This window comes from Betta splendens, chromosome 15 (assembly GCF_900634795.4).
Source record: "Betta splendens chromosome 15, fBetSpl5.4, whole genome shotgun sequence".
Lineage (NCBI taxonomy): Eukaryota > Metazoa > Chordata > Actinopteri > Anabantiformes > Osphronemidae > Betta > Betta splendens.
Window position 1 is genome coordinate 5,310,069 of NC_040895.2, and position 25,978 is coordinate 5,336,046.

The window sequence follows — 25,978 nt, forward strand, 5'->3', positions numbered from 1 at the left end:
TATAGCTATTGGCCAAGGTCAGCTTGGGGCAGATATTTCAGGCCCGTGCTGTTCAAGTGTCTACAGTATATCTCCTTCCAACTCTCTGATGGTCCAGTTCAGATTAGGCTCAGTGGCAATAAAATTATTATCAGTCAGAAAGACCAATATGTTAAGCAGATAATAATATTATAGCATAGTTAATGAACATATAAGTATTTGTTTGAAATCAGCCTTATGCAGGTACTGTACAGACCTGTTTCCTCTCTGTCTCCCTCTCCCTCTCTCTCTCACTCAGTGTCTCTTTACCGCTCCATATCAACAATTAGGGAACAACAACTGATGCTGTCTGCTCTACCCACATGACCTCATGGTTACCGAGGCGATGGGGATTCCTGGCGCAGCAAGCGTTTTGATTGGCTGAGCCCGGGAAAGAGCTCTTAAATGGGTCAAAGCAGTCAAGTGTCTCTACAGAGGAGGTGTGTGCGTGATTGTTGACAGGGAGAACACAGATTTCAATCTTCCAATCGCACACACAGTACTGATCCGCAAAGCTTGTGTAATTGCGAAAACCATCATCTTCCCTACATCCACCCACTCGGAGGCTGTGTTCCCGTCCCCCCTGCCAGGATCCTACGTCCTTCCTTGCCGCCGCTGTTTCATCACTCGTCCTGTTTCTCTGCATTTCCTTTCTGTTCCTCTCTCATCATACAAAGATGTGGCCCATCTGTCTGTGTGGGGGACCAAGGAGGTCAACACTGACCCCAAATGGTTGTATTATGAAATGGAGAGACACATCAGTGTGATGATGCAACACGCCTGCCTGTCGTTAGTGTGGAATAATTGGCCTGGTTAGTTTGTCTACGATAAAAGAGAGCAGAGACTTTGCTGTTTCTCTTTCAGGGTGCATCGTCCCTGCGAGACAGTGGGAGCATCCTAACTCACCCATTGTTTTAATGTAGCTATTGTGTATATGATGTGAATTGAGTGTGCGTGTGTGTGAGTTTTATAGATACAGTGCGGTTACCACACACACAAACATCATCACAAATACACAAATGTACATCACAAACGCTTCCATCACCATTTCGTGTCCAGCGCCCGTGAGTGGGATGATGTGACAGGTCAGTCTTACTTGAAATTGTCAGGGTGCTGTCCGAGGGCCAGGCACAGGGTGTCCAGGGCGTGCCGGTGGTGCTTCTGGGCGCTGAGGAGCAGGGCGAGCAGGTGGAGGGAGTGCAGGTCATCGCTACGGAGCGACAGAGCCGCCTGCAGAGGCTCCATGGCCGCGGACACCTGCAGACAGGCGCCCGTTTACACGCACGGATCAGAACCCGCGGATCAGAACCCGCGCCTGCGGTCAGAACCCGCCGCGCGACACCAGCGCTGCTGTGGATGAGCACGTTGGCGTTACCTGGCGCACCAGTGCTAGCTGCAGGGCCAGGTACATGGCCATCTCAGCATCCTGGGGGTCCAGAGCGTGAGCCCTGTGGACGACAGAGGGTTCTAAGGCACAGAGCTGTGCACGGCGAACGCGTGGTGTAAACAAAGACCCATGATTAGGTTGTGAATACAAGAGGAACCTACTTGCTCAGCGCTTGCAGTGCTTTTTTGTTCAGTTGGTTCCGGTCCGCTTTCAGACTGGCTGCAAAGACAAAAAGGCTGTTTATCCTTTCACAGCATATTCAAACATACATTTATATATACATAAACAATTTATGTTGTAAAGGAAGCAACAGGTTAAACAACACTTGCTGTAAAACCACAGTCAGCGGGTTGAACATTTAGTTATTTTGTCAATTATTTAAGGCCGTGTGGTGTTTGTTGATTCCTGGAGTGGAGCAGTTTTACTTCCTGCTCAGCCACATCCACCGGGGGTTCGGGTGCAGCTGGAGACCAGCTTTACATGTCATACCTTATATCTGCCTTCCTACGTTTGGAGGCAGCCCTTTGAGGCGCGGCCCCTGTCGTGGAGAAGACACTGCACAGCCTGCAGTCAGGCCACACTCTGTGTACTCAACCCATCCTCCTTCACGCTGCCTAAGAGCTTTCGTGGCGTCCTGCCTTTGCTCCTTGGACAGAAGCAGCCTTACATGACCATGAGCGGCTGCTCCCAACAGCGTGCAAACACACACTGTGCTTTGACTCGCACTCACGCACCTCTGCCACACCCAACATCACGTCCTCTTTTCTGCTGCCTCTGACTAATGATGAACCAACAGATGCAGCTGCACCTTTCAGGACTTAAGCACCGTTCACTGGACTCTGGCCAGTGTGTTACATGTGTTACCTGTGTTTACATGTGTTACAGCTTCATATTGAGGTCCTTGGCTATTCTGTAATCTCATTGGTTTAGTCTTTCTGTTTGGTTTATTAGAGTAGGTCGTCCTTTCTTAGTTCCTGCTGTTGCAGTGATGAAGCATTATATGTTGTATTAAATCCTTTATTTAAATCCTTTATTTTTTATTAGTCCTGAGTCTGTGCAACTGGTTACTCATAAAGAAATGAACTTGTTTTTGCTCTTTAATGCATTTGAACAACAGACTCAGACTCTGGACGACCTGGCCGTACCTTCAGAAGCCTGCAGACTGCAGCTCAGCCCCAGAGCCAGATACGCCCTGGGCAGAAACTCTCCAGCTTCCTCCCCCATAGACACCACCGACAGGGACAGAGCCTCGGCCTCGTCAAACTGGACACACACACACACACACGCATTCATTTAGTAACAGTGGGAGGTTTAATAAGAAACAAACCCCTCATAATAGAGAATGAAGACATAGTGTGCAGCAGTGAAAGGCGCAGCAGGGGCAGGAAGGACTGATGGCTGAGGCTGGTGTGAGTAGACTGAGCTGAAGGACAACGCAGACTCCGCTGAAGGACACACACGCTCGCACACACGCAGCAGCAGGCAGCAGACAGCAGTGTGTGAGCCCAGGCGAAAGTGTGTCATTGTGCGTGAGGTACGGTGGGCAGGTGGGGGGTGGGCGACGCCTCCGGGGGCGAGCCGGCCGCTTTGACCCCCCCCGTTCTTACTCCCAACGAGAGCCGCTGGGACACGGGTTCGTTTCCACCCTCGACGGGGGCGTCGAGAGCTCGTGACTCGTCCGGTGCAGAACTGCTCTTGAGGAATTTAGAAAAGCAGCTTTGCGTTCAGATCAATTGTGCCGTCACGTGTTGTGAGTGCGTCTCACCGGCGCTGCGGTTCGCGCCTTTGCTGTTACATGTGTAGCAAAACGAGGACGAACAGAAAAAGATGAGTCGCTGGCACTGAGTGAAACAAATGGCTGCTGGCTCCATCACAGCTCGGGCTGTTCAGTGGAGCTTCAGTGGTGGATAATTGTGGCCCATTTATGTAATGCCCCACTGCACTGTGGCCATAGTGTCCCATTGTGATTAAGGCTGTAAGCTCCTTAGTGTCGCCTGCCATGATCTCCAGTTACTGACAGATGTGCTCTCTCCATTCGCTGCTAGTTCCCCTTTTCTAATCTCTGACCCCATCTCTAACCCTCTCTCACTTTTTACTCATTCTCTCTCTCTCTCCCTCTGATTGTGTGACTGTCTCCCTCCTGCCGGATCGAGAACAGCAGGCCCATCCAAGCCGTCCAGCAGCGATGTGAACTCTATCTGCCTGAGTGACCTCGGTGTCAATCCCCGAAGATTTGCAACACGACGATGGCGTGTGAGGGGCGTGAGCACTTCGAGCGACATCCTTTTCCCAATGTTCCAACCGTACGACGGGCCCTCACCTGCACAAGTCATGGTCAGCGGCCAGATGTTTGTGTGTGTGCATTCACCCAGTGCAGGTCATCAATGCAGACTTTAGCCGCCATGAGCGGCAGAGACGGGTCCTCCGGTCTCATCCTCGCACACTCTTTAAACACAGACACAGCACCAACGCCCTGGAAGACACACACACGCACACGCACACACACACACACACACACACACACACACACACACACACACACACACACACACACACACACACGGTTCACTCTTTTAAAAAAAGCATATGGAACACACATGCAGTGTCCTCACACAGCCCTAATGGGCCCATTTAAACACGCAGTCACTTAATACATGTAGGTCAATCACTATTGGACCGGCCGTAAATAGAAGCGGATCTGACGACACCGAGGCGGCCCCTTCTCCTTCTAGGGAGTAGCCTATTTCTAGAGCTCTCCATTGATCTGCAGTGTCACTTCATACAGCAACCCCAGATCAATTCTGGTCACACAGACACACACTGGGAGGGATAGAGAGGGAGGATGTAAGCTATCCCAGCTCCTTCATCTTGGGGCTTTCCAGTTATTTAACAGCAAATTCTTCCAGTGTTATTCATAATTTATGGTTTTGTGGTTTACACTGTAGCATCAAGCAGTGATGAAGCACAGGCAGATGATGGATGCCTCCTGTGGGTGTGTAGGCTGCTGCTGGTATATGAGGAGTGATGAGCTCACCTTCCCAGACGCCATCAGCGACAGGCCAAGCTGGTGCCAAAGGTGGAACTCGTTGAATGAGAACTTCATGGCTCGTTCCAGACACTGGAGAAGAAACATTAAGCGGTCATTGTGAGTCATCCTGAGAGCACGAGCACAATGCGCATGCAGACATTGGTGCAAGTAGCCCCGAAACCGAGCACAAAGCAAACATCAAGCGTGAGACCTGTCTGAGTTTAACATCCTCCACTATTCATACATAGTAATCAAACTGGATGTCTCTTTGCAAGCACTGGAGGTTGTTTTGTCCTGCAGGTCAAAGGTCATTCTGATCCTCTGCTGGAAAATGGAGCAGCTGAGCATCCAAGACGTTGCGCTGCATGGAGCATTTGCTGCTGAAGTCATCACCTCTGTCACTGAAACTGCAACCGACTTCGCTGTCACATACTAACATTAGCATTAGCATTAGCATTAGTCCTTAACACTGCAAGACAGGGGTTAATATCAAAGTCAAGTCAGGATACAGATCTTCAGATTACAGGACACCTACTGCAACTGCTCCACTTAAGGCAGCGCTATATTCAATACTTTTATTATGTGTCTGTGAGTAAGACGTGACAACACCGCGCAGGATCACCCATCACTAAACAGCTCTGCATCGCTCAGCTCAGTGTGTAGGCTTCACAGCAGGAGCTGTGAGTGAGCATGGTCATCCGCTAATCCCCAGCTCCTCCTGTCCACACGTTTACGTGTTCTTGGACAAGACACTGAATCCCGATTTGCACCAGATGGTCGGAGCAGCATCTTGAATGATAGCTTTCTGCCATCGCTGTGTTAGTACAGGCACAAATGGCTCCCAACACTGCAGTCATTATGTTACGTGAAAGCTTGGGGCATAGTGTGCACTGTAACTTTTAGAATTATTTTTAGTGTTACTATGCTTCCAAGCACCTTAAGAGTTTCTATCAATAGTTTCTACAAGTCAGACTCAGTGATTACTCAATGGTTGAGAAAGTGAAACTCACGATTTGTACCAATCAGACACTTTTTGCTGACTTTGCTAACTAACAGCAACCACACAATTACCATATGTTGTGTCATAATAATTATATTAGTTCTTAACATGCATACTGTAATGTGCAGCATCTGCTACCTCAGTGTGTGTGGTCCCTACAACATGACCCATCTGGGAATCCGTCAGACAAGTGGACTAATCTCATCTGACACGGCCCCGTCCACCTCCACACTTTAAAGACGAAGTATTAGGAAGTTCAAAGTGGAAATGGAGAAAGACGGGGAAACAGGTGTGAGAAGTTGAAGAGGACAAACAGAGAAGATGGAGAGACAGAGCAAAAAAACCTGATCCCTGTCTCACAGTGATGAGGACGTTCATTAAAGTCTGTCAAATGCAAAGCTTTTACTAACACGTCTAATTTTCATGTTTGCCTCTCTCTCCTCAGACTTTACTGAAGCAGCGAGTGTGTGTGTGTCTCAGCACACCTCTGACAGCATGGCGTACTGCCCCCTTCTGGCCATGCTGATGGTGAGCAGGTCGTAGACGGAGGTGGCATCCTGCAGGCTGGAGTGGCGAGACTCAGCCTGGTCCGGTTGACGGCTGATCACGGCCTCGCTGCTGGTCTGGACAAACAGACACTGACCTTAGAAGAGCATGAGGAGAAGCAAGGCAGCAGAGTGTGTGTGTGTGTGTGTGTGTGTGTGTGTGTGTGTGTGTGTGTGTGTGTGTGTGTGTGTGTGTGTGTGTGTGTGTGTGTGTGTGTGTGTGTGTGTGTGATCTCACCATAGATTCTGTGATGAGCAGCAGCAGCACGGCCTCTTCCACCACGTCCTGAGGACAGAAGCAACTGGACACAGGAAACAGGAAATAGAGGGATGAACAGCAAGTCTAAACACACACACACACACACACACACACACACACACACACACACACATACACACACACACACACACACACACACACACACACTGGTAGGCTGACAGACAGGTAGACTGCCAGATTGTTGCTAGGCTCCAGTTTCGTCTTCTTCTTTCCTGTGGTGCTGTAACACAACACGGACCTCTCTGGACGTATCACTGCAGCTCCAGTGTCTCTCACACACAGCACACATCTAGAGCAAGTGAGGTTTTTGTTTCATTAACAATGTAAAGTACTTGAAAGTAAATTCAGTGCGTTCTGTGTAATGTGATACACTGTACTGAGTAAACAGTTTCAGTACAGGTATCGGTAACTGCTTCTGAATTGTTTCAATTACAGGATGTTGCCCAGTCAGTGTGTGTGTGTGTGTGTGTGTGTGTGTGTGTGTGTGTGTGTGTGTGTGTGTGTGTGTGTCTGTGGAACAACAGCAGCACACTGACGACACAGCTTGCAAAGGGCTAAACTGGGAACCGGACACCAGCCTCTTGCTAGCGAGCTAGAATACTAAATAATCCCTCTTCGATTTATCATCTGTTCTAGATCATTGTTTGATTCTGATGAAAGTGAACTGTAAAATAAAAGCAACCCAAAAAACTAAAGAACCTACTGTGGCAGGGACGCTTTGGGCAGGACTGACCTATAAAAAATGTCAATCAATCATCTGTTTTCTGACCACACACACACACACACACACACACACACACACACACACACACACACACACACACACACACACACACACACACACACACGCCTTCCATCTCAGACATGGACTTAGATCTTTACTTACAGTACTGTGGGCAGGATTAGTCATGTGGAGGTGTCTAAGTACAACCTGCAGGGTTGAGCAACGAGCAAAGAAGGAAATACAGAAATGAGGCAAGAGAATGGTGGATTTAAAAAGCTGGGATCCCGTCTGTGTGCTCAGAGTTGTCCCTATTATGTCACTTCACAGTACAACTTTACATCTGTAGGTGTGTGTGTGCAGGAGTGAGTGAATGTGGAGACCTGTCCAGGGTGAACGTGCCTCTCGCCTGATTGACAGCTAGCATATGCCCATGGCCGTATGAGGAATAATCAGGAGAAGATGACATACAGATGATAATCTGATCATATATAACAGTCTGTATCATTTAACTCCACTGCCCACTCTGACCTCCATAATACTTACACGTGTGTCGTCAGAGTTTTATACCTGTAAATTCTATGCAAAAACCCATGATATTCATATATTGTATACATTATAGTTATAGCTCAACAAGTTGTGTTTGAGGATCCAGTGTAAACTGGAATCTTAGAAAAGCACTGTTCTCTTCTCTCATGTAACATGAATTTACTTTCCTTAAAAGAAGGTGTTATTTAACTTCAGAAATGTGGCTCTGATTCAAACCACCCTGATGATGAATCACAGTCTTAAATTAGCCCAAAATAACCCAAGAACCGCTTGAACAAAGACGTTTGGCAGTGGATTTTGAAATCTAGAGTTACTCATAAGATGTGAGGAACCTAGACAACAACAAAGCGAGACACACACAAGGAAACAAACCATTTTGGACAAAAGAGAGGGACCGACCCGTGGGTGCTGTAGCGCTGTGGGGGTTTGACGGTGGGGTAGACGGCGTCCTTGGAGGCGGCCGTGCCCTCCCTGTGGAGCCAGGCTGAGGGCGGGGGGCCGAGCGGGGGCCAGTAGCTGTCCTCGCTCACTGAGGACAACAGCACCTCTGCCAGCTTCTTGGCTGCCGACTGGGACGCAACCACAGCATCACGCATCAGACAGCGAAACCTACAGTGGAGCGACGGTATCAGCACCAAACACGTGAAGACGTCACCTTCCTGATGCTCTGAGACCCTCGTGACTCCACCACCCTCAGCACCCGGCGCAGCTGGTGAGCACCCTGTGCAAGATGACTAACACACACACACACACACACACACACACACACACACACACACACACACACACACACACACACACATGCATAAGTCAGTGAGATTTGCTGGCAGCAGAGATGTGTTTGAAACGGAAAACAGGAAAAGATGTGACATGACACTGTTTTTGTTATGATACAGTTGTGATTTGCATCCTGATCAACACAACCAACCTCATGGACATCACATGCAAGTGGAGCTATTGTTCTGAATTGGTGTAGAAATGAATAGAACTGGAGAAACCCAGAATAAAAGATTTAGTGATGTGAAAAACTTCAATGACCACTTTGGCGACATCTGCTGGAAACAGTGACTATTTAAAAGTACCTGCATGTAACTGTGGCAAACTGCTAATGATGAATTTATACATTTTACAATTCATACAGCATTTTAGATTTTAAGAAAATAATCAGGATCCTCTGCACAGAGAAGCGTAGCTGTGTGACAATAAGCCATGTACTAATATGATGCATTTCACTAATTTTGGGTTGCACTGATTCTATATATGTTTCCTTTTCAGATTTTAAAAGGAATCTTGACAGATTTGAGTCAAGATGCTGAGGGTCAGTGGTTCTTTCTGACAAATGAACACAAAGGTTACATACAATCACACATTGTAATAAAATAATTGTCACAAATATTGTAATTTTGTAAATGGCTATATAATTAATTTCTACAATTATAATATAAAAACAAAAAACATAATTCTTCCTTATATTCATATGAAATGGAGATTCGGATAAATCTTCAGCTGGACCCATTCTGCTGGTTGGAGTGGTTGAGAAGAGTCACATAAATGATAGTCACTTAGTCTTGTTTAAGTTCATGACAGAAACTGTTTGCTCATACAAGCATTCTCAGCATTCTCCAGGCAAAAGTTTGCATCTGGTGTTTGCTCCAGCTGCAGCTGCACAGGAGCATCACTGGGGTCCAGAGAAAAGCAACCTTTGCTTAGAATGACTGCATAACTCTTCATCTCTTCATCTTCATCAAAACGATCAATGAGCTCTTTCTAAACTTGGGGCGTGCGCTGCAGGAAAAGACCACTCAGCATTAGCTGCAATTTATGTTGCATTAATAAGTCACCGGCCTGGACCCCACCTCTCGCCGGCAGATAGCTGGGATAGTCTACTGCCCCCCCCCACCCTGCATGGGACTAATGGATGGATGGAATAAGTCATCAAGTGACGATCCACGTTACAGAACCACTGACTGGTCAGTGATGCAGCTTCATATAAGGAGCACAATCTAACAGCTGTGGTACTTTTCTATAATACTAGAAAGCGGGAATAATCCGTATTGAATAACGTTTAGTAGGTTGAGGGCAACCGTGTTGTGTATGTGCTGTGTGTTGCTACACTCACCCCCTTTGCAGGAGACAGAGGTAGGCACTCTGTAACGCAGCCTGCAGGAAGTAGCTCAGGTCGATGTCTGCAGCTGGAGGCAGCAGGCTGGTTTTGGCTGTCTTGGCGTGAGGCGTCGTCACCATCTGCCAATTTCATATATTTAAAACCGCGTGTTAGACGTTAACAAACACATCTTCAGTTTCCACGATGCTGTGCATCTGTTCCCAGGTTTGTTCCTGTCACACATCTCATTCCTAATGCGTCCTTTTAACATACAGTAGCACAGCTGATGGGACTGTTGGAAGCTTCATGATCCCTTTGTTTATTATTTGACTACAGGAAGATCCAAGCTGTGAGTCTATTTTCTCCTCCCTGCCCGGTTTCCTTCCTCACACGCTCTGAGCCGGACCATCGGCTCTCCAGGGACCTCTCTTAAGCTCCCGTGGGTGTCTATGTCTCATTCTGTGCCTTTGATCTGGATCCTCACGATGTCTTTCTTTCCTGCCTCCTGTACAATCTGTTTGAACAGCGTCACTGCCTCTTGAGTGTTTGTATTGTCTGTTTTATATTCAGATCTCTACAGTTTTGCGTTGAGTGAATCCCCTTAAGGCTAATGGGTGGTTTGTGAGACTGGGCAATCGAAGCTAATGAGTACATGCCTTTGATTTGCAGTCAGTGTCTTAGCATGTAGCATGAAACATACAGACATTACAGTGCATGCATGTGCTACACGTGCAAACCTTGTCAAGCTCCTGCAGAAACGACAGGGCAGCGTCACAGGACCTGAGGTAACAGGACAGACTCTCCTCCTCCCGCTCTGAGAGCCGAACGCGAGACACCGCAGAAATAGTCTGGTGGTCCAGAGACAGACCTGAAACCACAGAGCGCGGCCACAGGCATGAGTTCAACCGCCACCTAACGTTACGTACGCTACCGATGTGCATTTGCAGACGAAGCAGCGACCGGTCGTCCAGATCCCTGCTCCCACGTCCGTTTATGGCCTCACTGACACAAATAAACGGATGCAGCGGGAGCTTTCCTAGCCCACACGAGGCCTGTCATGGTCGGCAGCCTCAGGCCTAATCAAATGAGCAGACAGGCATCATCGTACAAATATTCACATCAGTCTTCTTTCCCGCCCGGTATGAACAGTACACAGAAAAGCATGGGAATGAGCAGAACTACCCCCACAGGATCTGATCTGTTTTCTATTGAAGGTTTTCTAGGCGCCATGGGAATCCACTGTAAATATCACTGAGTGGGTTTCAAAACAATCAGACCTAATAGAACTGTAATCGAATTTTCTTTGGTTCCATAATTATGAGGTCATGTCCCATTATCAGGAAATGAGCAGTGTAATGACACAATGATGACATGAGTAAACAGATTCTCCAGTGGCCTGAGGTCTACGGGCTGTGTAGTGTTCGGTGACTGTGACCTTTGACCTGAAGCAGACAAAGATATTAAAGTATGAGCCTGGAAAAACACTTTAAAAAAAGCATCAGTCATAACGACACAGACATTTTTGGACTTCAGACAGCTTGTGTGTGACTCTGACTGACACCATGTGAGTCACAATCATCACATTTTTAAAACGACGCATGAAGAGTGACTGCTGTGAATCTGCTCCCAGAAGAGCTTCATGGCGTTCCGTATCCCGCCTCAGATTTGATCTCTCCACGTTAACCCAGGACAGAAGATGAGTCTTCGTCACGTAGAACTAAAGGGCCACATTTTTTAAAATTCCCAGTTTCACATCATCACTGTCATCCACAAATAAACAAAGCCATCACTGACATGACTGTCCAGTCAGGCTGACGTTTTCCGGCCGGTTACATTTATTTGCACAGATCGGATTTCAGTCTGATGCTCTCCCTTTTACTTCCAAACCCCATAAAAGGTCCGTTTGATTTTATGGTGCGGATAAGGTCCTGCAGAGTTCAGGAACGGGCTCATCAAGGTAATGTATGCAGGAGGCTGCTCAGTCTGGCCTGTGGTGTGGTTCAGGGAAACATGCCAGTGCTGCCTGGGTTAATATAAAACCCAGGCTAACGTGTCTCCTGGAAGCGCTTATTGAGTAAAGTCTAATCAACTAATGAGCAGTTTTAATTCTGAATCAATTCATCAGTTCGGACGATTGTGCGGCCTGCAGGCGCGAAGCAAACAGAGACTGCTACCGACGGTTGGACGGTTTAGGACGAGTGTGGAGGCGGAATACAGAGAGTGCTGGGAGAAGAATGAAGAAGCTGCCAAACAGGAGAAGAGGGAAGAGCAAGGAGGAAGGTCGTGGACCCTGTGAGGAGGAAGATGCAAAGTGAGATGGAGACAGACCATAGAAGAAGAAACACCTTTAATGGCGAAGGCCTCCGCCAGCAGGCGCAGGTGGTAGGTGGGCTGGTCGTCCTGTGTCAGCTCGTCCAGGCCCACCCTGGCGCACATGCCCTGAGCATCGCAGTAGCGACCTTGAACGTAGTACACTTTGGCCATCAGCAGCAGAGCCTCATTCAAATACCTGGGCTGGAGGACGGGAAGCGGGCGGTAAGTCCAAAGCAGAGGAGGATTTGTGTGAATGTTTATTACAAAAGCTATAGACCAGGACCGACCGTTAGAAGCCCGCGGCTCAGGACGGTGTTCAGGTGGCTTTTGGCTCTGCACAGCTTGGGCTGGGCCGAGTCCACCAGAGGCGTGGAGCTGCGTAACAGCTCCACGTTCTCCAGCAGGCACTCCTCCAGCAGCGCCTCGGCCATCAGCAGCGTGGCGTAGTCATCTAGGAGGCGGGACAGAGAGAGCTAAAAGTGAGCTCGGGGTCAGAGGTCATCCGCTCCTGTAGCCAAAACAAACCTCACACAGGCCACTAAAAGCAGCATTTCCCACCAGCTCAGGGACAGTAGAACAAACACGCTCCGGTCCTCAGGTCTGCTCCAAGGCTACAGTCACCATTTCTCTCATACGTCCCTTAAATACCTGAAGTGTTGTAATCAGATAATGAGGTCTGGTCTCCACTCAATCAAAACACTGACGCGTACTCATGCGATGAACTAACCTTCACATTTTCAGTAGAAAACCTCAGTCCTCTGTACACACTCCTGTTTAGCTTGTTCTCTCTGTGTTTATGTGCTGCACATGTGCGTTTACCAGAAGGACGAGTCATAACTGAGCAAGAGACGTTTAATGAATTCATTCAAATGATTTGATTTAAAGTGTTTTAAACTACAGTTACCAGATCTTCCAGTTTTGTGTAACACGGGGGCACAGCTACCTGTCGTCCACAGGGGGTCATATTAACCCTTAATGAACCTGCTGGTTTAATTACTGCAATCATCACTTACAAATACATATTCAGCAACTTTAGTTTTTTTAGAGGTTGAAATAAAAGACTGCTGCAGTAAAGTTGCACCAGGTGTGTGTGTTCTGCCCATCTACTGTAGGTAAAATACAAAGGATGCACGGTCAGAATCACCGTCTGCTGTTTACTCCGCACACTCGGCTGGATTTTACCGCTAAGTTGAATCCCGCGTCACGCTGCCTGTGTGTGCACACTTACTGTCCTGCTGCGGTGGTTTAACACGCTGCTGCATGTGCAAGCAGGATGGGAACGACCTGTGAGCTCACCAACAACACGAGTGCAGTCAAGTCACCTGAACCCGTGTTTGCTTTATTAGGGTGAGGGGCTGGAGGCAGGTGCATTATTGACTTAGGCCAGCACTAAAGCACTAAAGCTTTATGAGGCGCACACTGATAGGTGTGTTTGCATTTCTTTGTGTACAGGAACACTTTGGGAAAATTTCAAGGGTAAGTCAGACAGCGGTGACTCCACTGCATAGTGCAAGCTCGTATAGTGTTATGCTGCTTGTGAAGGAATATCTAACTAATACTACTGAATCGTTCTGCAGATGAACAGTGTTACTATAAGTGGCTCAGTATTTGTCGTTGAATTCCAAAGTCCATCCCGTGTTAAGTTGCCTACAATTCCTGAAGTTCAAATCATACACATCCTTCGAAAACATTCAAGTCTTAAAGTCAAGTCAATGTGTTGAGATACTGTAAAAGGTCGTGAAATGACATCACGTAAAATAATGGGAAACGCTGGAACCCGGTGCCAGTTTAGAAATAACTTCCTAGGAATAAAGAAACGTCTCTTAGGCTCAATTGCAATTAGTTTGATCGAAATCTACTTACTTCCACAGAGGATTAAAATGTAATGCATATACTTTCGCAGTGTTTCAGCGTGAGTTAAACGCGCGCGGTCATGAAGCGGCAGGCGAAGCGTTAACTTTCCAACTCCAGCTGCATAAACCCACGCAACTCACCGTCCTCGTGGATCCGCGCCGCCTGCATCTGTTCCACGATCAGCGGCATCTTGTCCCACTGGCACTCAGCCCGGTAGCGCTCCAGCTCCGCTTCCAGCCGGACCTGGGTGAAGGAGACCCGGGATGCCATCGCCGCTCTGTCCCGGTGATGACTGTACTCCCCGGATACGATAGGAGTAACTGCGGACTACATAAATGTGCAATGTTTGAGTGCGGAGGGGTGGAGGGTGGAGTGTTATCATAGAAGTGGGACACAAGAGTGAAATGAATAATCTAGAATTGGATCTTATTTAATGCAACATACTAGATATATTCCCACAATATCCACTGACATTAATGTATTGGCATCTTATTATTGCAATCTATATTATTGTTGATTTGTTGATATGATTGTTTCTGCAGATCTCAGTTTTGACAGCAAAGGTTTCATATGGAAGTGTGTCTTCTGCTTAAGGCCCTAATCTTTTCCCCTTAACACTCTAACTGGATCAGTCAGGGCTTAGGAAACAGCAATGCAAACGAAGCTTTATCAGCTGAAGCAGAATACATACACACGTATACAGTTGGGTGTCTTCTTTTAATTAAACACTGTTCATTTCATCAGTTTTTTTTTTCAGTTTAAAAGTATTAAGTGCAGTGGCTTGGTCCCTGATCTGGGAGCAGCCCTGACACACTGAACCTTGCTCCAGTATCACTCATACAGTATTGCACGGTTGTGGGAATAGATGCACAGGGCAAATCTAAAAAACCTCTAATTGCACTTCACACTAACAGTCCCTACATGAAGGAAAATACAATCAGGAGAAAAATCAATATAAAACCAACATCCACTGAACAGTGGGTAGTATTTGGCTTATGAATCACAGCTAAGGGAAGACAGGAGAACTATTAGGGTTGGACTGAAAGTGTCTATGGGCTACTTTATGACACGAAATTAGACCTCGAGCCTTCTGAACAGAGATTTAGCAGCTTCATTTTCTCTCTGGAAGGTTGACATTTGCTTGACAGAAATCCACGCTTCTTCTCCTTCTAAGCAAATAGACGCACCACACTGTCTGCTACTGTTGATTTTACAGCTGAGCGACTACTTTACTCCCCCTGGTGACGTAGAAATACTAATGCCAAAGTATTTCCCTTTGACAAGATGGATATCGTCGTGAAAACATATCTTGAAAAGTTTCGTTTGTAAAATTAAAACAGGAGGGCAAATAAAATACGTCAATGCAGAAAAGCAAAAAACAGTAGCTTTTTTCATCAATAGCTTCTTCTTTAATTTATCTTTATTTTCTCTTATAAAAGCGGCCAAACATTCCACAGCACACAACCTGATTAATTCACCCGTCTTATAAATACCTAGAAACATAACCAGCAAGTTTTAAACTTCCATAATAGTTGGTTTATACATGAATAACAACATGAATAAAATGCTTTTATCCTGTGGTGAGTTAACGTTGCCATGCAGATCAGCCTGTCTAGCAAAATTCTACGTATAAAATACGTTCAGTAAGTTTCTGTCTTGAACTCTCTTGCTGCGGGTTTATACTCTTTGGTAGACTCAACCAATCCGAATGAGCTGTCGTGTCCGAATGCGGCTACGGCAAGCCGTTTGGTCCTTTAAGGTTGTCGCAAATCCTATTTGGCAGCCAAATTCCTAAACAACATAACTGTCCAGGTAATCAGGTACAGACACAAATTTTCTTTATTATGTAATAAACTATAATTTTCATATAAATGTCATAATAGGCGTGTTAGTTAAACGGATTTAGTCCCTGTGAGCGAGTCTTGTTTTAGCTTTGTAGCTAACTCTTACGGTTAAAGGCATGTTTCCGTTAACTGGTGGTCTTTAACAAGCTAGCTAGCCGTTAACTCAGTTGATGTACGGTAACTTCATGTATTTAAACCCGATCCCACTTAGTACAATACACTTGGGGTTTAATGTGATTTATTGTTAGTTTTTAGACACGTCAACCTGTAGTAGTGTTGCCATTTAAAGCATGTGACACTATATGAAACAGCGTCATATACAAGATCTGTGATTTTATGTTAATTGTGTCTCTTTTGCAATATTGTTCATCAGATCAGACAACTTGATATTATTTTCCTTCCTGTTGTAGTTCATGAAATGAAAAGTGAGTCGATTAACTATAACATAAAAAAGTAGACATAAATACTTTAATTTGTGCATATTTTATTATCATATCATTTAGTGTACAGAGCCCACTTGTCTGTCTATCTGTGTGTGCCCAGCAGCATGAGGACTGTTGACTGCATTGTGCACTGGAGGGGTCTGCTCCTCCTCCTGTCCTGCTGTCTGCTGGGTGTTCACTCTCAGGTGCATGCTGATGAGCAGCAGCAGCAGCAGCAGCAGCAGCAGCCGCCGGCCGCAGAAGATGCAACTCACGATTCAGGCCACGGTCACGGCCGTCTGGACAAAAACATGATCCAAGACAAAGAGTGGGTGATTCATTAGCTCCTCTTTTAAGATGCGTTACTTGCACATTAACAGAATAAAACTGTGTGTAAATAACGTATAATCAAAGGTTCTTTGTCTCTCAGTCACATACTGGAGCACCTAGAGGGAGTGATCGACAAACCAGAGAAGGACATGACCCCCCAGGAGCTACAGCTGCATTATTTTAAAATGCACGATTACGATGGAAACAACCTCTTGGATGGGCTGGAGCTTGCCACAGCCATCACACATGTGCACAAAGAGGTAGGGTGCGTCTACATCTATTTGTTTTGTCCAGTTAACCTTGTTACCTTTAGTTCCTATTAGTTCAGCAAATAAATAAATCTCTTGATTGATCAATTAATTTTCCCGTTTATTTTATTTTGTTCTCTTATTATCTTTATATTTATTCATCAGGAAAGAGGAGAAAACAGCCAGCCTATGAAAGAGGAGGACCTTATTGCTCTCATCGATGATGTTCTGAGGGACGATGACAAAAACAATGATGGCTATATAGATTATGCAGAGTTTGCCAAATCACTGGAATAGGTTCTATTCATGTCTCTTCGTGTCCACCACAACAGCATGTTTGCAGAGAATGGAAGGGCCATCTGTGAGCATACATGGAGCCATGCTGAGACGATACAAAACGATTTGTTTGATCAAAAATATTGTCTTAGTTGATCAGTTAAGGTTTTTTATTCCATAATTCATGACCTGTTTTTTTCTCTTTCTGATCTTTTATTTTGCCAAAATACCAGTAATTTATTCAGATGATAAAGGGCAGAACTCAAGAAGCATGTTTTTATTTTGACTTTGGTGTCAGCTTGTAGCTTGTTCTGCACCATTTGGTGTAGGTTTGTTAAAATCATGCAGTTTTAACAAACATGCAAGATTCATTCAGTATTGGCAGTAATCATGTTGAAACCTCACTGGGACCCAGTCGTGTGGATAAACTCATGGCATGGAGACCTCTTATACTTCCATCCCAGGACTTTGTTTGTGAGGTGTTTAATACTACAGCAAAACTGCCAATGTTAACTGTTCTTATTAGTTATTTGTGGGCTACAGAGTAACTTGGATGCAAAATCACCGCCACTATTATGAGCTCAGATATGTTTCAGGTATCTCAAAACCTACACATATAAAACCCATAACAATCCCAACAACACCAACCCCATCCTCCCATTTCAAAGTACATGAGCTGTTAAATACATAATAGACCAAATGATTCCTTCTGTGAATCAATTTCATTTGCTCAATGATGAAGGTGAACGTCCTCATCCTTGCAACACAAAGTGGCCTTGCCGGATCAGTCTGAGCTGATGGAGTGTGTGTAGAGAGGAACATGTTGATTTTGGAGGTGATTTCAAGATCAGATCACAAACAGAGTAACATAAAACTGAATGTCGTAGCGCATCAGGACATGACATTATAAAAACTGTATGTGGACCATTCCTCTCACTCAGTCATTGTGTTGTCATTAAGTGAGGTCAAATCCTCACACCACTGTATGCTCATTACTGGATAAGCTAGTCCTAAAGCACACAGCCTGATGCTACTGTCACTGCAGTTTTAGAAAACCTTTTCTAAAAGACTAGGCAGGTTCCCTGTAAAGCACTTGAACACCACACGACTGCTTCAAACATTAGTTGCCTTTAAATCAGATATTATTATTATGATAAAGATATGGATATGACATGTTTGTGTTAGTGTATATTTAGTTCATCTGTGATTTGATAAAAATATAGAAGTAATATAGAAGAATTGTCTATTTTTCCATCCAGTGTTGTTTAATGCAGATGTATTAAAAACAGCATAACACGCGCAATCGTGTTGTCGCCAGAATGTGAAACAATAAAAGCTGTAATTAATAAATGTTGCTTTGTGCAGTTGTCCCTTGTTTTGGATGTTGATAGTTGTGTGTAGCGTCCTGTAAAATTACACATAGGAGAATGTAGCAGTGAAATGTAGCAATCTGAAACTTAAGAGGATTGTGTTTTATTTCCCTACAATGTTTTCTACATTAAAATACTGGAACCCAGCATCTTGCTTCCTGGGATCCCGTTTGACCCCTCAGACCCCCTTCAACTCTGTTCAGTAGAATTTTTATTACATGAGGTAATAACAGGAAGTTGCTTTGCTTGTAGAGGTTAATGAAGCACACAAGAGCAACATGAATCAGCATTCTAGTCTGAAAAAGGGCAACTCATGTTTAAAGGAAGGGTTTTAAGGATTTTATTTGGAACACATCCAGGTGGCCACATTCTAACTCCAGTGGGACGCCGGGTCCAGCGGCTGCATAGAGGCCAGTGAGAAGATGGGCGAGGAGAGGTTGCTTCTCAGAGGGCCGTACCAGTCGTCGGGCTGCCGCTGGGGCGGCGTCTGAGTGGGGACGCTGGGGCAGGGGCACTGGCTGACTGCGCCCGGGTGGCGGGCGTACGGCCCGGCCGGCAGCATGGGGGGGAGGCGGGGGATGTGCGCCAGGCTCTGGGCGTAGTACTGCCGGGCCATGCCAGGCGACTGGACGTGCACGCCTCCCAGCAGAGCCCTGTGGCCCGGCATCGCGCCCAGGACCTTCTGAGAGGCCCGCTCCTGCTTCCGCTGCTTGGCCCTTCTGTTCTGGAACCAAACCTGAAACAGGGACGAGTGAAAGGAACCGCTTTTTGTATCTGTGGGCCAACGGGACCGGCCGTGCTTCATAAAGCCTTCACCTGTATACGAGCCTCGTTGAGCTTGGTAACACGCGCCAGCTCCTCCCTGTAGTAGATGTCCGGGTACTGGTTCTGTCCAAAGGCCATTTCCAGCTGTTCCAGCTGCTTGTGGCTGAAGGTGGTGCGGTGGCGTCTCCTGGCGGGGGAAGGATAGGCCCTGCTCCGCCGGCCCACTCCTGCAGCCACGGAGGCCTCGCACAGCGAGCCCTTCCTGCCCGACTCTCCTACGTCTGTTCTCAGGACGGAGACAAACAGCCTGAGCTTTCATGTAATTGCAAAAGGGCTCCTACTCTGTGGAAACAATTCTCCAGCTCCTGTTTCTTGACTTCCCTGTGCTTCCCAGGTTGTTGTGATCCCAAAAATGTGTCCCGGGCGTTTCATGAGCGCATTTCACCAATGACTGTCTCAAAAAAGAGGGATTAGAGGGGCTTTATGCTCCCCCCTGCCACCAGGCAACCTGAGAGCCAGAGAGCTTTAGCCTCCGCACACAAGCTCGTGAGAAAGCGATACCAGAAACTGGAGGCTTAGGACCAGATTATTGCACAATTGCTAACGAAGTGACTAATCAGTCAAATTGATGCACAGAGCTGACCTTCTCTGTTCACATCATGGAGGCTACAAGAAGCAGAGGAGGCAGATGTCACGTTTGGTCTTTTAATTATATCCCTGAAGTTGTCTGTCGTTCAATGGAAACTTCAACAGCAAACACTGTTTATAGGTTTTTGGAGCCGAAGCTTGAACATGAAGAGACTAAAACAAAAGTTTGTGCTAATATGTTAAATTTAAAATTAGCTTTCAATTAAATTGAACCAAAGAGATCGAAGTCTAAATATAAGATTGGTCCTCAAACGTAAACCATCATCATCATTACACGACCTCTGGACTCACCTGCGCTGGAGCTGACTGTAGCCATGTCAGAGTAAATGTCTCCACAGTCCTGCTGGCCCCTCGTCGCGTCCCCCGTCACCTTCACCTGCGCCATCGCTGCAGCTCTTCTCACTAACAGGAATCTGTTCACCATCCAACACTACGGACCCCAAACACACCTGTCGAGTGCATGTCCCACCCACCTGCTCCAGACGGGCCTGGTTGTGCACAACAAGTTCATGAAAGGTGGCTGGAGCTTTTATTAGTTTCGCCATAATAAAATAAAAACAAATAAATTTGCTTAATCAATGAATGAGATTAAAATATATATACAGTGTAAAATAATTTTGTAAGCATCAAAATAACCCTGGAACCATTTGTATTGTTATTTTTTTATTCTTACATATAAATAAACATTTTATGTTATTTTAATTTTTGGAGGTGGTGGAGTTGAAGGACTTTTTTTATTTTAAGACTTTGATTATTTTTTTACACTGGTGCAACTATAGACTTGCATGTGTTTGAATGTTTCTACTTCTTTCTTTCATTCATGCTCTTTCATATGAGATTCTAAACGACAAGCTGCTGGTTCACCGCTGTGCTGCAGTAGCCCGTTTGACCACCAGGTGGCCTCTCAGGCTGTGTCACAGAGGCGACCTGAGGCACGCAGAGAGGCAGAATCCTCATAGGTCTCTATTTTGATGCAGGGGTTGAGTGTGGGGACCACCCAGCTGAGTACACTCACCACTGGCTTTCCACAAACACAACACCCTCCGCATTTGGACCTCTGCTTCTTGACGGACAGGGCACCCCGTCGGCTGGATCAACTCAGCTGAACTCTTGTGTAACCTCTGCGGACTCCAGCTGCTATCAGCGGTTCCCATGATGCTAATCTCAGCCCTGGGCCAGTGTGGCGGAATGGCACCCCTCACGCGGCGCTGGGTACTAGGAAGAAGCCCACGATCGGCCTACTCAGCACTGAGTCATGACAGGGCAGCACGGCAGGCATGTCACATATTTGGAAACGACAGCTGGCTTTTATCAGGGCCTCCAACAACACACTAATTCTCCCTGAGCTGTATTGGTTGAACCGTGTGGGTATATATACCCATGTAGTGGTACTAATGTGTATTCATGCAGGTTATGCACTGGTTAAGCATTGGATCAGGTCCGAGTAGACCCTGTGCAACACGTCCCCCATCATGAGCCCTTTGACCTCTGCTCTGCGACTCCCTGAAGCCAAACACACACTGATGTGTGACACGGATCCTGTGGGTTCTCACCCCTCTGTCCAGGATCAGAGCCAGGAACATGTCACAGACACAATGCAGCCACTGAATAACTCTCATCTGCCGCACTTACATTCTGCGGAGACTGATCAAACTTCACAGTGCTTCGCTGAGAAATCTGTGCAGAGGCTTCCGTGCACGTCTTTATTCACAGCTGCTCACATGCAATATTCAAATCCCATCTTGGGCGACTCCACGAAACCCCCAGCGAAGCACACGGAGCACGCCTGCGCTTCTGTCTGCCTCCCCAGTCAATAGGACATCTGGAACAATTTAGGGTTAAGACATTCACTGTCCTCATTCTTATTCTGGCATTCAAGAACAAGAGCTTGGTTCAAGATATAAAATTCAAAATTGAATCCATATTTAAAAAAGAACCAGATTTCCTGCCTCATGGATTGTTCTCATTGTTCATATTGTTCTCTGCCACATACTGTACATGTGTGTGTTGTTATCACACACTGTAGTAATACATTACTTTATTTCTGTGTTCTGCTGTTTCATGTTTCTAAAAAAAAGCTATAGCAAATATTTGGCACTTACCTGCTATAAGCTTGTGTGTTGACTGCTCATTGAATCTACACGGATGCTTTATTAAATCCAAAACAAAAGAGCTCAAAGGAACTGCACAGTCAGCGATAACTGTGGGTTTGATCCACTGTTAATACATGAATGCTGATTCATCTTTTATTGTGGTCAGAAAAAAATCACACGTCTTGTGTCAGTTTCTGAGGCGCAGACATGACTTCGAAACCACTTTCACGCTGCTCTTTCAGAGACAGTGCTACTGTAACAACTTGTTACTGATGACGCTTCACCGGGACGCAGCATTAATGTGCTACAGGAATCCTCTGCAAACTTTGACTCGCGGCACACGCCAATAATGAAGTCTCCCTCGTCTCCTTTCCTGTGCCTTTATCTTTCCAGCTTTCTATTATTAGCGCAGCAGCGAGCGCCAGGAGACCTGGACTCTTCTGCAGGCATCAATCATGTGCGCGTGGTCGCGCACGACGCGCGAGCGGTGAGCGGCGCGGGCGCAGCGCGATGCGCGGACGCTCCAGCGCCGATCCCATTTCTAATTCATTGGAAGAAACAATAAATATGCAGCGGCTCACATTCATCACATTTCGCATCCTCCAGAGCTCGTTCTGAAGCAGAGGTCAGCGCGCCCTGCACAGATCAATCAGCTGCACGCCGCTCCAGAAGCCTCCCTCCTTGTTACACTCCGGTGGATGAGTCACGCGTCACACTGACACCACGCAGCAGCGCGTGCGTGGCCCGTGTGGGGGTGCACGCGGGCCCGTGTGGCTGCGGCTGCGTCCAGCGCGGACACATAGAGGAAATTCTTCCCTCCCAATTTCCCGGGACTGAACTGGGAGTGACCTGGTTGGCAGACACACAGCCCCGATGGAAGGAATGTAACTCAACCCCCCCACCCCCACCCCCACCTCCATCCAGCAGTCTGCTGGCCCAGCTGTGTGAGGACAGGGAGAGGAACGCAGGCCTGTACAGTGACACGGATGTCTTTTATCTCTTACCAGCTCCCAGTCGTTCAATATCATCTGGTGAGGATTCATTTGAGTACAATTGTACGTGTTTGCTGTGAAAAGAGTCTGCTGGAAATATTTTTTCTTTATGGAACTTCCAGGCGTATGCAAACAACAACCATGAGACCAGCACCAGTAAAACCAGTATCTGTCACAACTGGAACAGAACTGGTGGAAGAGTGGAAAGAGAGAAACAAAAGTACGCCGTAATGACTCATAACAACATAAAAGCAAAAGCTGCCCAGTAAGAAGCTGAAACCTAAGCTCAAAACCAGTAAAACCAGTAAACATGCATATAGCTGGCATCATCATCCTCAAGGTGAAATACACTCATGTCCAGGTCGCGATGGGACCTGATCAATAACGAGCCACGCGGCCGTGTTCTGCATCGTGGATCGAACGAGGCTCTGGTTCTGACCCGAGGGGGGCGATGTCCGACGCGCAGCTGTGACCCGTGAGGCCTGTCTCGCCCGACCACCGGTCTCAGCTTGCAGGCTGAAGTGGGAACCATTGCGACCACTACGACCGGGCGGATGGCGCGGCATGCAGCACCGCCCGTGTTCCTGCGGGAGGACTCTGTGTTCTCTAATATAACTTATGTGGGCCGTCACGTTACCCTGCTCTTTGGGAGTCTAATCCCCCCCCCCCCTCCTCCTCCTCCCGACGCGGATATAAAGCCCAGCGCGCCAGGTTCGGGCCGGACACATTTCGCTGAGCGCTGCAAAGATGCAAGTTTTACAACGTCTCCGAGTCTGTACAGATATAGCAGCTTTAAGTGTTCTACGAATAAACCTTTTTTTTCTTTTTTTGTTCGTTTCTGCTGTTTCTGTCGCGCGTCCATGAAAACGTCAGCTTTACTGTTGACTGATTGAGATAATGGTGGCGTGTGGCTGCCTGCCCTGAGGTTTTCGAGGTTCAGCTGTTTTGGCAGCGAGGGCCTGCTGGATTTGCAGACTGCTCTGTTGTCTGGATGCCTCCTGCCGCTCCACGCTCCCCCCCGGTGGTGTGCTTTTTACCCCCGACTGGTGTTTACGGGCTCCGAGGGTCTCCTGTGGTCCACCGAGGCACTCCCAGAACCCAAAGACGATACTCTGACCTGAACCCGACCGCTCCTCCGCTGGCGCGTACGGGCAGCGGAGGAGCGGAGGCCGGGGGGTGGGGGTGTTATGACACGACACTTTCTGGAAGTTGCTCCTCACCTAAATCTGCTCATGACACACTCATCTTACTTTAATATTAGTAGGAGTATTATAATTTATCACTATGAGCTTAGATCAAATTACCTAAGGACGAATTAAAGCTCCGACAGCTTGAATATTATTATGCTGCTAAGCTCAATACTCGGTCTCTCACGTCGTCGTGGAGGAATTTAGTTCGATCCTTCCTCATCCTCAGCTTCACGATGTTCCTTTTAGACTGTAGGTTTTCCCACAAGCTGTATTTGCTCAGTCTTCCTCTAATTGCACTGCGTTAGACTGTGTGAGGCCTGTGGGATCTCAGTTGTGACGCTTGTTTGTATTTCTCGGAGCATTGCGCATTCTGTCTGGATCATTGCTGTTGTTCATTTTCATGTGTTGTTCATTTTTTTGAACAAATAATGGTGAAATACATTTTTTTTTCTCTTATTCTGAGATTGTATTTGCCTAAAAGTACGGCCTGCTACTATTAGGTCCTTTTCTTTTGTCACTGTATTAAAAACAAAACAAAAAACGTAGATTTAAAAGAGACTTATTTCACACAACTGAACCTGATGTCTCTCCACAAATACAAAAACAACCAGCTGACTGTGCAAACGTAAACACTAAGGATGAAATAATAAAACTGATTTAAATGCTGATGGATCACAAGCTGAAATCCTTGTTTACCTATAAATTATTATTATTAATATTACATAAGAACCATTTCAGATCTAAGCTCTAAACAACAGTCCTCGTATCCATGTCTTTTGCGCTTATGAGTGTCTGCAGTCTTTGCACCGATTGTTATGAACTTCCTCTTGTGCGACTACTGGCTGTTCGTGGGCAGGGCGTGTCTGCGTCTTGGTGGTCGTAACCCTGGTGACAGAAACTAATCTAAAAGTGGTGCTTGTTGCCTCCCCTGCAAGTCTTTACAACGCGATTGTATATTATTGTCATGTGCGCTCTAATCCCTGACCCCAGCGGGCCACAGCAGCCTCGCTGAGCAGATGCCTATTCATTACCAGTCAATCGTCTGCTCCAAGGCCACACACACGCACATATTTATTATGTGTCACCTAGACTTAACACACGTAGGTTATATATTGCCTCATAAACACATATATGCTATAGGCCGGTATAGGATTTCGGCTGGTAGTCTAGTCTGCAGGCTATTGAAGCTTATTTTAGCCTTAAGATCTCTCTCTCTCTCTCTCTCACACACACACACACACACACACACACACACACACACACACACACACACACACACACACACACACACACACACACAGCATAATTGTCAACTTAAATATCTGACACGCCAAGATATCAGTTGTACTGTAGCACTCAAGCTAGCTGGATCGCTCACATCAAAGGTCCACAGAGCGAAACACTCAGCTGTGGGTCACCCACCATTCACTGGTGGCTGCCGTGAAGGGGACCGGCCGTTAGCTGGGACCAGCAGGGGGAACTACTACCCCTACCAAAAGTAAAACAAGATGCCGGTAAAAGAAATGAGAAAAAGAGACATTTATTTGACTCAGTATTATTCTCTTGTAAAAGTATAATGTGAACTTCAGGACATTTTGCCCAATTTTTGCCCACCAACTCAACTGCACTGTAGAAATAACTGATCGGTTTTAAGTTAATAAATTTAACTTAAATCTTGCAAATACTAACTTGACTTAACTAATTATACATATACAGCTGGTTGTAGCACATGTGAGCGTGCAGCCTGCCTCTCCCTCCTCTTGAGGGCCTCGTCCTCAGCACAGCGAGCACTAATGAGCACAGCTTCCTCGGCTCGGCGGAGGCTCCGCACGGTGCCAGCGCCAGCGGCAGCGGCAGCAGCCACACCCGTACGGCTGGAGCCGGGACAGGGGAACACAGCTGGGAGGGAGCGAGCGAGCGAGCGAGCGAGCGAGAGAGACACGAGCGTCCGTGCAGCTTAACGCCGCCAACACCAGCAGCAGGAACAAACAGGGCGTCGGA

At 46.7% G+C, this 25,978-nt stretch overlaps 3 protein-coding genes across 8 annotated transcripts in view; 1 reads left to right on the plus strand and 2 right to left on the minus strand.

The window, feature by feature from the left end:
* ttc7a (tetratricopeptide repeat domain 7A) overlaps positions 1-15,024 on the minus strand; it is a 30,104-nt gene extending 15,080 nt beyond the window's left edge. Inside the window, exons 1-16 of the mRNA XM_029127117.3 lie at positions 14,880-15,024; positions 13,940-14,126; positions 12,233-12,396; positions 11,978-12,146; positions 10,370-10,500; positions 9,648-9,772; positions 8,184-8,262; positions 7,928-8,097; positions 6,217-6,280; positions 5,919-6,056; positions 4,440-4,523; positions 3,774-3,878; positions 2,551-2,668; positions 1,567-1,624; positions 1,394-1,466; positions 1,115-1,275 (exon numbers count right to left, since the gene is read on the minus strand). Coding sequence (XP_028982950.1) covers positions 1,115-1,275; positions 1,394-1,466; positions 1,567-1,624; positions 2,551-2,668; positions 3,774-3,878; positions 4,440-4,523; positions 5,919-6,056; positions 6,217-6,280; positions 7,928-8,097; positions 8,184-8,262; positions 9,648-9,772; positions 10,370-10,500; positions 11,978-12,146; positions 12,233-12,396; positions 13,940-14,126; positions 14,880-14,936 — 1,883 coding nt within the window. The 5' untranslated portion in view covers positions 14,937-15,024. The remainder of the gene's footprint in view (positions 1-1,114; positions 1,276-1,393; positions 1,467-1,566; positions 1,625-2,550; positions 2,669-3,773; positions 3,879-4,439; positions 4,524-5,918; positions 6,057-6,216; positions 6,281-7,927; positions 8,098-8,183; positions 8,263-9,647; positions 9,773-10,369; positions 10,501-11,977; positions 12,147-12,232; positions 12,397-13,939; positions 14,127-14,879) is intronic.
* Positions 15,025-15,477: 453 nt separating this feature from the next.
* Positions 15,478-18,286, plus strand: mcfd2 (multiple coagulation factor deficiency 2, ER cargo receptor complex subunit). 6 transcript variants are annotated; one of them, XM_029127123.3, is made up of 5 exons: positions 15,536-15,619; positions 16,017-16,068; positions 16,190-16,393; positions 16,496-16,655; positions 16,809-18,286. In XM_029127123.3, exons 3-5 carry the CDS (start codon positions 16,191-16,193, stop codon positions 16,938-16,940), a joined length of 495 nt encoding a protein of 164 aa, XP_028982956.1. In that variant the 5' UTR covers positions 15,536-15,619; positions 16,017-16,068; position 16,190; the 3' UTR covers positions 16,941-18,286. The 6 variants fall into 6 exon arrangements, with proteins under 6 accessions (XP_028982955.1, XP_028982957.1, XP_028982959.1 ...); XM_029127122.3 differs by lacking the exon at positions 16,017-16,068 and having other exon boundaries at positions 15,478-15,619; XM_029127124.3 differs by lacking the exon at positions 16,017-16,068 and having other exon boundaries at positions 15,511-15,619; positions 16,187-16,393.
* A 328-nt stretch (positions 18,287-18,614) lies between these two features.
* prop1 (PROP paired-like homeobox 1) lies at positions 18,615-22,662 on the minus strand. The gene is made up of 3 exons (XM_055502365.1): positions 19,994-22,662; positions 19,106-19,335; positions 18,615-19,025 (listed from the first exon to the last, which is right to left on the minus strand). Exons 1-3 carry the CDS (start codon positions 20,124-20,126, stop codon positions 18,660-18,662), a joined length of 729 nt encoding a protein of 242 aa, XP_055358340.1. The 5' UTR covers positions 20,127-22,662; the 3' UTR covers positions 18,615-18,659.
* Positions 22,663-25,978: the final 3,316 nt, after the last annotated feature.